At 45.1% G+C, this 13,886-nt stretch overlaps 1 protein-coding gene across 1 annotated transcript in view; it reads right to left on the reverse strand.

Annotated features, from left to right (window-relative positions):
* The window catches only part of LOC308411065 (nuclear factor 7, brain-like), a gene marked incomplete at its 5' end in the record, with an annotated part of 121,925 nt that extends 115,070 nt beyond the window's left edge, over positions 1–6,855 (reverse strand). The window contains one exon of the mRNA XM_080904786.1: positions 6,603–6,855. Within this exon, the coding sequence (XP_080760912.1) occupies positions 6,603–6,855 (253 nt within the window). The remainder of the gene's footprint in view (positions 1–6,602) is intronic.
* Between the last annotated feature and the right edge of the window lie 7,031 nt (positions 6,856–13,886).

Here is a 13,886-nt window from a genome sequence, read left to right on the forward strand (position 1 = left end):
AAGTATGTTCGCAAGGGGCACCGGAGGGCCACCGTTTGCTGAACTTAAAACAAGGAAGACGGTGTATGGCGGACTTCTCTGTGGAGTTTTGGACACTGGCTAAGGAGACTGGATGGGGGCAGCCTGCGCTGATAAGTACCTTACTAAACAATGTTTGTGATGAACTCAAGGGCGAACTATTAATGAGGGAGCTGCCCAAGACTCTGTCGGAAGTAATCACCTTATGTGTTAAGGTAGATGAACATTTGAGGGCGTGTCACCGCGCCAGCAACTACGGTTCCCAGAGGACCGTGGGGCGAGCGGAGACGGCTTCCAGAGGAAGTAGCGATCGGGAAGTGGATCGCGGCGACGAGCATGAGCAACCCATGCAGATCGGACGCTCCCAAATTTCCCCAGAGGAGAGAGCACGCAGATGGAGGTCTGGTGAGTGATTTTACTGCAGCCACAAGGGCCATCTCGCCAAGGTCATTCCTGCACGGCCAAAAGACCTCCCCCGCCGGTAGAAAGGAGGATACGGGTGGGCGAGGTCTCCTTTTCACATTCTCCTCCACGCTTCATGCTAGCCGCTAAAGTGACTGTCCACTCTGCCTCTCACTCCCTTCAGGCGCTGATTGACTCTGGGGTGGAGCAGAGCTTCATGGATGCTTCCCTCGCTCTTAAACTTAAGATTTACACACAAGCATTGCCCCACTCGTTGCAGGTCACCGCTTTAAATGGTCAGCGTCTCCCCAACATAACCCACGTTACAGAACCCGTGTCCCTAACTCTGTCTGGGAATCACACTGACCTGTTGCAGTTTTATGTCTTTGAAGCTCCTCTCACGCCCGTAGTGCTAGGATTTCCATGGTTACGCCAGCATAACCCTGTACTCGACTGGAAGATGGAGAGGGTTCTGGGGTGGGGGGAGGAGTGTCACATGACCTGTTTAAAAGCAGCTACTCCAGTAAAAGCATCTAACCCACTACCACACAAGCCCCCTGAACTTTCAGCCATCCTGTCAGAGTATCATGATCTCAAGCAAGTATTTTGTAAGGACCGAGCCCGTTCTCTTCCTCCTCACTGCCCGTACGACTGCAGTATTGATTTGCTCCCAGGTGCACCTCTTCCCACTAGTAGCTTATACAGTCTCTCTCAACCTGAACGTGAATGCATGGAGAAGTATATTAATGAATCCTTGGCTGATGGACTGATTCGCCCCTCTTCATCCCCTGTGGCTGCCGGGTTCTTTTTCGTCACTAAGAAGGATAAAAGCCTTCGGCCATGTATTGATTTCCAGGGCCTCAATAACATTACCATTAAGAATAAATAACCTCTGCCACTCTTATCCTCCGCCTTTGAACTCCTGCAGGGGGGGACCATTTTCACTAAGCTCGATCTGCGGAATGCCTACCACTTAGTCAGGATGAGAGAGGGAGACGAGTGGAAAACGGCCTTCAACACGCACTTGGGCCATTTTGAATACTTGGTCATGCCGTTTGGACTGACTAATGCTCCAGCTGTGTTTCAGGGTCTAGTCAACGATGTTCTCCGAGATTTCATCAATCGTTTTGTGTTTGTGTACCTTGATGACATCCTCATCTTCTCCCACTCTCTCTCTCTGATCATGTACAAGTCCTGCAACGTCTCCTGGAGAATCACCTCTTTGTTAAAGGGGAGAAGTGCGAGTTTCATGTGAGTACTGTGTCATTTTTGGGCTACATCATCGAACAGGGCGATTTAAGAACCGATCCAGCTAAGGTACAAGCAGTCTTGGACTGGCCCACTCCACCTAACCGTAAGCAGCTTCAACGGTTCCTCGGTTTTGCAAACTTTTATCGGAGGTTCATTCGTGATTACAGCAAGATTGCCTTACCACTAACCCGTTTAACTTAACCTAAGGTACCTTTCTGCTGGGATGATCAGGTTCAGGAGGCTTTCTCCCGGCTAAAGAAACGCTTCGCGTCAGCGCCCATCCTCCGGCAACCGAATCTCAAGCGGCAGTTTATCGTGGAAGTGGACGCCTCGGATGTAGGGGTCGGAGCCGTTCTCTCCCAGCAACTAGAGGGTAAGCTCCACCCTTGTGCTTACTTCTCCCGTCGTCTCTCTCCTGCAGAGCAGAACTACGACATCGGGGACAGGGAGCTGTTGGCAATCAAACTCGCCCTGGAGGAGTGGCGCCACTGGCTAGAGGGCGCAACAGAACCCTTTGTGGTATGGACTGACCACAAGAACCTCGAATACATCCGGTCGGCTAAACGACTAAATGCCCGACAAGCCAGGTGGGCTCTGTTCTTTACCAGATTCTGCTTCACCATCACCTACAGGCCCGGCTCTCGGAACGTGAAACCAGATGCCCTTTCCCGCCTATTCACTACTGCAGAGGACCCCAACCGTGAGGCTCCCATTCTCCCTCCCACATGCATTATCCGAGCCCTGTTGTGGGAGATCGAGTCCGCCATACAGGAGGCCCAGCGGGCAGAACCGGATCCGGGGACTGGTCCCCCAGGATTGCTCTTTGTTCCCACGTCCGTTCGCTCACGAGTGCTATAATGGGCCCACGGCGGAAAACTCACCTGTCATCCGGGCATTCATTGCACTGTCACCTTCATCAAGCGGTTCGCCTGGTGGCCTACACTAGCCAAAGACGTCCAAGAATTCATCGCCGCCTGTCCAACCTGTGCCCAGAATAAACCTGTCAACCAGCCCGCTGCTGGCCTACTTCATCCCTTACCTACGCCAAGCCGCCCCTGGTCCCACATTGCGGTTGACTTTGTCACTGGTCTTCCGCCGTCATCAGGTAACACAGTCATTCTCACCATTGTCGACCGTTTTTCTAAAGCTGCCCACTTTGTTGCTCTCCCCAAGCTCCCCACCGCCCTGGAGACCCCCCTCTTCTGTCAACTCATGTGTTTCGCCTCCACGGGATCCCCGCTGAAGTGGTCTCGGACCGAGGCCCACAGTTCACGTCACGTGTTTGGAGGGAGTTCTGCACCTCCTTAGGGGCCCAGGTCAGTCTCTCGTCAGGTTTTCATCCACAGACCAACGGTCAAGCGGAACGGGCCAACCAAGAACTCAAAGCAGCTCTCCGTTGCTTGACGTCCACTAATCAGACCACCTGGAGCGAGCAACTGACGTGGGTGGAGTACGCTCACAATAGCCTTACCTCGTCGGCCACAGGCGTCGCATGATAAGGTGGGGCCAGGTTTCACAATGGGCTCACCCCAAACCCTGGCTGATTGGGACACACACCCGCTTTCACACCTTGGCTCAGGCGATTAGAGGATCATCAGGGGGTCCTTTGTCCCTCTTTGGGGGGAAACTCCCACTAGGATCTGGGACTAAATCTGGGACTCTCCACCATTTGACCTTAGAACTGAAGAAACTTCTCGAATGAGAGGTGAAACGTCATCAAGCAACTTAAAGAAGTCCAGACGCCTTTCTTTGCAAGCTCCTTTGACTACGATGACCTGGATGACTGAGAACATTCGCAGACATAATTTTGAAGCTATCTACATATTTAATTAATTTGAACAATAAACATTAATGCCTGAGTGTAGGGTAGACACTCTGCAACGTTAACATCAGCTAACTTTCAAATCAACAAAACACACTTTCCATAAAGAGGCCATTGTGATTTCTGTGTACTTACAAGCAGACAGTGTTGAATTTTTAACCTTTTGATAGAGAAGGAAAAGGCGTTAATCAAATAGCCAGCAATAAGAAAAATCTGGGGGATAAAAATGGACCATTTCTAGTTTGAATCAGGTGAACAAATGGACCTTACAAGGACAAGAACAATGAGTGTTTACTTTTTGAAGTTGGAAAAAGGACCATTCATAATCAACAGCAGGCACAGCAGTGGTGCACATTGCCACACACCTTTAGAAACGTTACCATTAATATTAAACAAAAGTTTAATGTGACCAGTCATATTGCATCTGGTTAACAGAGGAGTCACCTAAATATTACTCTATTAACCCAGTGCTTTTCTCTCATGATGTTGAGAGTGGGCAGTAGTGAGTGAACACAGTAGTGTTCAGTACACATGCTTCTTTGGATTTAAAGAAATGTATCTATTCAAGTGTCCATGGAGCACTGTGAAAGTGACATTCCAACAAAAGCATTTTAAGGATGTTCATTGTCATAGATGTGGTGTCTCAGTGAAAACGCTAAAAAGTTACTGACACATAAAGAAGGCCTACGCAACAATGAAGCACAATCGGAGTGCCCATGTCGTGAAGTAGGTTGCAAGTCTCACTTGAGAAATTACAGTGCTTTTAAGTGTCTTGTTTATCATCATCATGAGCCACAACAATCACAAATGTTTGAAGTTACTCTTTATAGTCACATAAAAAGGACAAGAACACTGTTGTCCCTATTATTAACTTTAAGGTGATCCCTCAGTGTTCTCTCTCTATTATCCTTTGGTGTAATTTGTTCTGTAAACTTGTTAGTCAATTGTCTGCTCTGTTATGCATTTAGCCTTTATTATTTTGTTTCATTGTCTTGAATAGTTTCAGCTGTGCCCTTTTCTGCAGTTGTGTCCACTTCCACTAACTATCTAGCATTTATAATCTATTTCCTTTGTTCTTTCTCAGATACTTTGGTTAAGTTCCCTCATGTGCTCCTTGTTCTCTGAAGAATTTTGGATTTGCTTTTTACTTTTCCGTCAATGGATTTCCAGATACTATCTAACTGAAAGTTAGATTACAGTTTAACCTGCTGGTAACCTGGATAATATACAATTTTATTAAATTAAATACAAGTAAATATATCACAGTTTAAAAACCTAGTAATAACAGAACTTTTTGACAATTTTAGACCCCATTGAATTGTATCACAATGGTGTTTGACCATATTATCAAGGAATTCCATTGTTCTTACATGTGAATAGATTTTATTTAATATAAAAACTTAAATTTTAACTACAACATTTTTTGTAAAAACACAACAGATGGCAAATTTCCATTATTTTTCCAGTCCTTTTTAAACAGTGATGGAAAAAATGGTATTTGTCTAGCAATAAGTTTTAAGAAGTTCAGATACAGGAAATAAGCACTACTTATCATGTAGACATTAATGTGTGACAGACAGTTATACCAGGCTGGTTGTGTTGATTAAGAAAGACTAAAAACACTTTTTAAAATATCTGTTATGTGAATATGCCAACATTTCCTGTTTAAACTTGTTTTATCTAAAGTTTTATAACTACAGCAACAAATCATCTCCATTTACACATCAAATAGAAACATGAATCACTTGTAATGATTAGAAACTTGATAGAATTTCAAATCTAGTTTGGGGAGTCATTCAGTGAGAAACAGTGAAATGATTTTCCATGTGAAAAGGTGGACAGCAGAAACAGAAAGAAACAGTGAAACTAAAAGAGAAACAAAGAGCTTTGGAACAACGAGGCAGCAGGAGGACAGCTGCAGTTTAACAGCTTCAACTCACTGACAGGAAACAACATTAGAAACATCATCATCCTCAACTCATCTGCTGCACTGACACTGACACCTTCAACGGACACACCTTCAGTTTATCATAAGTGTTAATGAATGGAAACATCCTGTGAGTGAAAGTGTGTGTGAAGGTGTGTATGTGTGTGTTAGTATCAGGATCAGAGAACGACAGCTTTCCTCTGTTCCAGTCCAGATTCACTCTGATCCTGTGGAGCTTCTTCTGAACTGGGAGAACACTAGATCCAGCTGATGGTGAACATAATGAGTATTGACTTTCATGAAACCCTATTCCCCATAATCCAGACTGTATGTGTCCCTTTCTCTGGACAGACTCTGGTGACACACCCACTACCCATAATGTACTGTATCCAACCTCGACATCCCAGCTGTGAGTCCCTGAGTTAAAGCCCTCAGAGCCCAGGACAGAGTTGTATAAATCAAACCTCTCTGGATTCTCAGGAAGCTGCTGCCTCTCTCCTCCTAGTCTCACACTGGTCAGATCTTCAGACAGGATGAGGTTTGGATGAGCAGTGTTTGGGTCCAGAATGAGAGAAGTGTAGGAGACCATGTCCTTCATGTTGTTCCAGATGTTGAAGGTCAGGTTGCCCAGGTGTTTGGCCTGGTCTATCAGAGCTCCTGAGGGCAGCTGTGGATCATCCAGCAGGGGGCAGCGCTGGACTCTTTCCACTGCAGCCTTGTAGTTGTGCAGGAATGAGACGTCTTCAGCTCTCAGCTCCTCCTCTGTGGCTCTGACTGTGTCTGAAAGAGCTGCTATCTCTCTGCTCAGAGCCTCCATCTTCTCCTTCATCATCCCACTCTTCTGCTCCTCTTCCTCCCTCAGTGCAGCCAGCCTGGCCTCCTCTTCCTCTGCTAGAAACTGGTGAAGCTTCTTAAACTGCTCCTTAATCTGCCTCTCTGTGTGTCGGGCCTGGACCTTAATGTGTTCTGCTGTTTGATCAAACTTCACTTGAACTTCTTCACAAACCTTTAACTTCTCCTTTAAGGGCTCCAGAGTTTCCTGAAGTTCCTTCTTGTGTTGTTGTGCAGCTTCATCGATGGGTCTGAATCTGTGATTGGTGTGATTTTGTGAGATGCAACAGACGACACACGCTGGCTGCTGATGGTCCAGACAGAAGAGTTTGAGTTTCTCAGAGTGCAGACTGCAGAGAGTCTCTGAAGCTCTCTGATCTCTCTCCTGTAAGAACGACTCACACAGATTCTTTAAAGCCAGGTTTGAAGGTGGATCATAAACTGATATTTCCTTACAAACTGGACACTCGTGTATTATTCTCTCTCTCCACCATCTCTTCAGACAGTCTTTACAGAAGCTGTGGCTACATGACAGAATAACAGGATCTCTGAAGACCTCCTGACAGACCGGACAGCAGAGATCCTTCTGTGATCTGGAAGCCATTGAGTCTGTGAGTGAAGCTGAAAACAGCAGACAGGAAGTACAGTCAGTCCTGGCTCCCCTCCCTCCTCTACCACCTTCACTGAAACATCCTTTGAGTCGTGTTTTTGCTCAAACTCACATTCAGTGTGTGGAGCGTCAGCAGCTTGAAGCAGCAGTGTTGGAGTTTTCCACGTTTCTCTCCTGTAGCTGGACTCACTCAGAGGAAGCTGCTAGTTTGGTCTGAGCTCAGTCTGATCGTCTGTGCGTCTCTCTTTACCGATGAAAAAGAACAGCTTGTTTCCTGGTTAGTTTCAAATGAGTCAGGATGAGGAGGGGAGGTTAATTCACTTTCCTTTCTCAAATACTCTCGCTTTACAGAGAAACGAAGGTGTGTTTCATTCCAAAGTTCAGCCGTTTACCTGCCGGCAGCTGTAAAACAGGTCACAGCATGAAGCTCAGAAAAGAAAGTGTGATTCAGTCGTGGAGGTGTTTGTGAGGTTTCATTTTGAAAGTGCTTGAGGGTCTTCAAGTTTAAAAAACAATCGAGTTTGTTCTTTCTTTTCCACATACCTCAGGAGTGTAATGCAGGAACATATACACAGGGAATTTTGTGTGTTTATTGGTAAAAACAACAGTTTTCAGCTCATTAGTAATAAATCTTGTGAACTTGTTTCTCAGTAAGGTTGCACTGTTTATAGTGTCTATACTAGGGTGCTGGAAAACAAAGTATGTCCATATTGAAATAATTCCACCCTTTGTCAATACTTTCAAGGAAAGAAGACTAATTATACCAAAAAAATTTTCAGTTTATTACTGTATTTTAAAGTCAAGATGAGTGATATTTCTCTTTACATATTAATCACACATTACTGATTCAGGTTGTGCTACATTATAGCACATTAACAGAGTCTGTTTGTTTCAGAGAGAGGATGAATTCAGTGAGTAAACTCTGACCTGGATAGAAAAAGATTTACAAATGATTCATGTAAAGGTACTGTTTTGAATTTTCAGAACAAAGCTCAAGAGAAGAAAGACATTAAAGACAAAAGAAGATGCTTTAGATGTTCAGATGTCATTCTGAATCCTGAAGTATGAGAATGTTCAAGCATCTACAAAGGGGAAGAGATTCAATGCGTTCAGTCAACTTAATAAAAATTGAAACTTTTTATTTAATGAACAGAAAGAATACCTTTTCAGTAAGTATATAAGATCAAAATAATCAGAGCATTGGAAAGTGAAGTGTCTTTTTTTGCATGTAATGAACACTTTAATTAAATCATTGCGAAACTGATAAATTATTAAATAAATGTAAAGATTCTCACAAAGCGAACAGTTCCTGCTGGCTCCTTCTGTCTGTTTTCTGTTTATGATGATAATTCCTCTTGAAAAGGAAGAGGAACTAGTATAGTCTGAATTTTCATTAAGCCTTAAAAAGTGCTTTAACATATGTGAAAAACTGAGAGAATTGTTAGGAATAGCTTTTTGACTTTACTATAATCCCTCCACCACTGATCCCACTGATAGTTTGGTCATGTTGTCTGACATGATCAAAGGAGCAAAATTTAAATTTCATGTTAAAAACTTTTAACACCCTGGACTCGCTTGTTGCGGAGTCGTGGTTGATATTAGCCTGAAGTACCTAATAAGAAACAGTACCACCCCACACAAGGTTACAGCATTGTTACATTTCCCGTTGACCTTGAGGTTGACATCACTGGCATTAAACCTTGTCCAAGGTTTTTAGTAGAATGATCTATGGTATCGCATTGCCTTATCTGAAGTTATCGCATTCACTAACTTATGTGTCCAAATTGCACACCCATCCCCCTCTGCTTTGAAGCAAGACCTGGCATGACAGTGTATTTATGTCCCAATTGTTTAGCTGAGCATAAAATACAAGTATGCACACTACAGCCTGTGCATACTTATAGTTGTAGCATATTCATAACATACCTTCATATTGTGTACATTATAACATATCCATAATAGACCCATATTTTGTACCCTTATACCTTTAATAGACCAATTTTTGTAATATATCTATATTATTGCCCAAGCACTTTCTAATTTCCTCTCAAACTCGTGAGTGAGGGAGGGGGCTGAGTAGGCTAGGCCGGATGGCTCCTGGCCTAAGTCGGGCAATGGGAGTATGTGGTGGGAGTGTGTTTGTGGCTATCTTCACTTTTTTATTATTACTATTGTAAATATATAAATTCCTGCACTCTCTGTAAGGCATTACCCATGACCTTTAGTGCTTTTTTGTTTTAACTGTGTCGTTTATTTGTTATGTATTGTAGACTGCTATTCTTAGTCTTGATCGTTCTGCCGTAACACAAAAATTTCCCTTGTGGGATCGAATTACCATGGAAAAAATAACTATGTACTTCATTTTTCAAACTGCATTTTACCTTATTTTTTGTTGAATAAATAATGACACAGTATAATATGTTGTGTTCTTTTGTTTTGTTTTTTATTATGTCCTGATATATAAAACTTTAAAACTGAAAGAGTATCTTTTTAGACATCATGTTTAGGCACTGGGTAAATCTAACTTTTGGGGGTTTTTTTTGTTTTTGTTTTCTAGCTGCAGAGAGGTTCATCATCATCGTCATCATCATCATCATTTTAATCCACAGTAAAAAATCTGATGGCTAACACGGGGGGTTCTCAAGCAGAACTGATGACAATGCAGGGTTTAAGATCTAGTTTCTTGAACATAATGTCCATGTGAGACTGGTCCCTTTCAGAGACTCATTACTGTTGATCAGCCACTCAAGTGGTCACTTTATTTTTCATGTTTGTTCATGTCACCATGGATTATTCTTCAGATTTATATGGTGTTTGACACAAAAAACAGAAGATTTCAACACAGTTTTATATGCAATTTGGAGATGTAATTGGACAAGTTAAATGTGTTTTTCACAATGTTTAAATGAGCACTAAAATCTTCTAGTCAGATGTTCTTAGTTCATCCAAGGTCTCGGCTGAAGTTCAGAGGTGATCATGCCTTTGCAACTGCAGCACCTAGACTCTGGAATAACCTTCCTGTTGATATTCGTACTTCCGAGTCTATTCAGTTTTTTAAATCATGTCTTAAAACTCCCCTTTCTACTTTGGCTTTTGAATCAAATAAATTTATATTCGTCACCTGTGCTGTTTGTTGGTCTGTTTGTTTACTAATGTTTTGAATTTAACTTTTTATTCTCTGTTTAGCTGATTGTGAAGCACTTTGATCAACACTGTTGTTTTCAAAATGTGCTATAGAAATAAATTTTGATTTGAAATGCGAAAAGTTTTTTCCCCTCAGCCATAAAAGGCTAATGGGGTATTGGGAAATGGGGAAACCTAAGTTTGTGAATGTGCTGACCTGATAATTTTCTATTAATTATGAAGATTAAAGTATTTTTAAAGGGCTACCAGACTATAAGGCACACTGTGGATGAATGGGTCTGTATTTATACATAAGGCGCACTGGATTATAAGGCGCATTAAGCGAAACAAAAGAGTCAGATACAATAAGTCAAACTTTACTCATTCTTCTTGCTTCTTCTACCATTGCTTCATTAATGACTAACTAACTTCCTATTGTTCTCCTGACTGAAGTTTGGTCCGTTTACAGCATCCTGCCATGCGATTGCATTTGTCCCTAACCATCGGAAAACCTCCCATTAACTTTTATCAAGTGGAAAAAAGTTAGCATTCATCCTCCAGCTTCACTGTGTTATGGCTGTGTAGCTAGCAATCACGTAGCTCATCATTATATATCAGCTAGCCCAACTTCAGTAACCCTACAAACATCAATGCTATTTAGTTTTCTGTATTTATTTATGTTGGAAGTGATAGCAAAGCCGTACGTTTTAATTTTTTTCAGAAATCTCTCAGTCAAAACATGGTATATCATGTGTAGGTGTAAGCTATGGCCGGGAAATGATTTTTCAGGCAACTCATTCAAAGCCCATGGGCAGACACATGGTGATGCGAAAAAACTCTGGAGCGGATAATGGCCCGATTCTATTGGCCTGGCATCTGGACGTGCGCCGCCGATGCTCGTTGCGTCTGGAGTGTCAGCTGGTTAGCCAGCCGGCCATCCTGAAGGCGCCTTTGCACCTGTTACCCCTCATTGAGGTCCTGTTTGACCGTATCGGTATGGACCTCATTGGGCCATTTCACTGGAGTGCACGCGGGTATCGCTTCGTATTAGTCCTGGTGGATTATGCAACACGATACCCGGAAGCAATGCCACTGAGCATCATTTCCGCGAGAAGTGTGGCACAGGCACTGTTTCAGGTTGTCTCCCGGGTTGGTATTCCGAAAGAAATACTGATCGACCAGGGCACATCGTTCATGTCTCGCACACTGAGGGAACTGTACGGGTATTAAAGCTGTTCGGACCAGCATCTACCACTCTCAGACCGACGGGTTGGTGGAGCGGCTGAATAAAACCCTGAAGTCCATGATCTGTAAGTTCATTCACGAGGATGAACGCAATTGGGATCGCTGGTTAGACCCTCTGTTGTTCGCAGTGCGGGAGGTGCCCCAGGCCTCCACGGGATTTTCTCCCTTTGAACTGTTGTACGGCAGAAAGCTGCGGGGGGTGCTCGACCTGATTAAGGAAAACTGGGAGGAGGGTCCAAGCCCTGCGAAAAGTGAAGTTCAGTACGTGCTGGACCTGAGAGCAAAGCTACACACACTCTCACAGGAGAATTTGCTCCAGGCCCAGTAGCGGCAGCAACACCTGTACAACAGAACTCAGGCAATTTTCACCGGGAGATAAAGTGCTTGCGTTACTTCCTTATTCCAGCTCTAAATTACTCCCCAAGTGGCAAGAGCCCTTTGTGGTCACACAACGAGTGGGGGACGTTGATTATGAGGTAGTACGATGGGACAGGGACGGAGCCACGCAGATTTACCACCTCAACCTCTTCAAAGCCTGGAGGGAGGCGGAGACTGCTTCTCTGGAGAGCCTGGTAAGGGAGAGAGCTGAGTTGGGGCCGGAAGTGCCAAAATCTAACATCCCCACTTCCCTCCATTGTAGTGACCATCTTTCACAGGCCCAGAGGGCGGATGTTGCTGCATTGCAACAGCGCTTTGACGACGTGTTCTCCCCCTTACTCAGCCGTACTTCTCTCATAGAGCACCATTTTGAGATGCAGCCTGGCGTGACGGTGCGTTCACGGCCCTACAGGCTGCCGGAACATAAAAGACAAATTGTGCTCCGGGAACTGAAGGAAATGCTGAGGTTGGGAGTAACAGAAGAGTCACACAGTGCTTGGTGTAGCCCCATTGTTCTTGTGGTGAAGAAAGATGGGTCTATACGGTTCTGTGTTGATTATCACAGGGTGAATTAGGTGTCACATTTCGATGCTTATCCCGCTCGCTTTTTCACAACACTGGATTAACCAAGGGCTACTGGCAAATTCCCTTGTCAGCAGAGTCCAAGGAAAAGACAGCCTTCTCCACCCCGTACGGTTTATACCAATTCGTTACGCTTCCATTCGGCTTGTTCGGGGCCCCTGCCACCTTTCAGCGCCTCATGGACCGGGTGGTGCGGCCCCACGCTGCCTATGCTGCTGCCTATCTAGATGATGTCATCATCTACAGTGACACGTGGGCGGAGCATGTGTGGCGTGGGGCTGCGGTATTGGAGTCTCTGAGGCAGGCTCACGGCCAACCTGAAGAAGTGTGCGGTTGGGCGGAGGGAGGTACAGTATTTGGGGTACCACTTCGGGGGCAGGCAGGTGCAGCCTCAAGTGGAGAAGACGGCGGTGATTGCATCATGCCCGCGCCCCAAGACAAAAAAGGAGGTGAGTCAGTTTCTGGGGCTGGCCGGCGGTTCGTACCAGGGTTCGCGGACCTGACCAGCCATTTAACTGATCTCACCCACAAGGGTGCCCTGGATCTGGTCCAGTTGTGCCAGGCGACGTTTGTGCAGGTGAAATGGGCTCTCTGTGGAGAGCTGCTGCTGTTCACGCCTAACTTCTCCCTCCCTTTTTGTCTGCAGACTGACGCATCAAACAGAGGGCTGGGGGCCGTTTTGTCCCAGCAGGTAGGGGGAGCTGACCGGCCGGTCGTCTACATCAGCCGGAAGCTAGCGCAAGTCAAGGTATATTACCATGGAGAAGGAGTGCCTGGCGATCCGGTGGGCGGTCGACTCCCTTCGCTACTACCTCCTGGGATGCCCACTCACCCCCTGCTCAGACCATGTCCCGCTGCAGTGGCTCCACCATATAAAGGATGTCAATGCCCGGATCACTTGGTGGTATCTGACTCTGCAGCCCTTTAAGTACAACGTGATCCATAGGCCGGGCACGCAGATGGTCGTGGTCAATTTCCTCTCCCGCTCGAGCGGGGGGGGGGCAATAAGGTTTGGCCAGATGGCCCCGGCCCCAGTCGGGCGGTGGGGATGTGTGGCGTTGGTGTGGTCTCTGGCCGGCTGCAGATGAGGGGTGATGCAATGAGCTCCGAAGGCGGCGCAGGGGTGGGGTTGAACAGGTGTGCTGGGATGTGAGTGTGATGATGTCTCTTTATATGTTCACAGTGACAGTCGGAGGGAGAGAGCAGACGTGACAGCAGAGCGGGAGTGTCTGTGTCCCAGTATAACGAAAACCACATTATAATCACAGTTGAAAATAAAGTAGTGCTGTCAGTACGTTCGTGTCCTGCCTATGATTAACGGGTCCAATGTTACAGACACATTTATTTCATTTTTCAAATCTCCGTTTTCAAAAATACCCATGTACGTGTGGACGTAGCCTTGGTGTTGTTGAATGTTTCCCCGGTCATGTCTCTGTTTGTCTCTCTCACCCATTGCCCTCCCTCCTCCCTTGCTCTCTCACCCTCTCTCATCATGCTCTTTCGTCCTGCTCTCTTGCCCTCTCTGACATCCCTCGCTCTCTATGTTCCCCGGGTTATGTCAGATCCTTTCTCAGTTTGTGTGTTCCCGTATTTGCTTTATCCCTTTAATAGTCTCTTGCCTGGTGTGCATTGTTAGATTTGTATTGTTGATTGTCATTTATGCTTAGAAATATTTACTTATATATGCTTAGAGTTTT

Source organism: Rhamphochromis sp. 'chilingali', assembly GCF_963969265.1.
Source record: "Rhamphochromis sp. 'chilingali' genome assembly, chromosome: 1".
NCBI lineage: Eukaryota > Metazoa > Chordata > Actinopteri > Cichliformes > Cichlidae > Rhamphochromis > Rhamphochromis sp. 'chilingali'.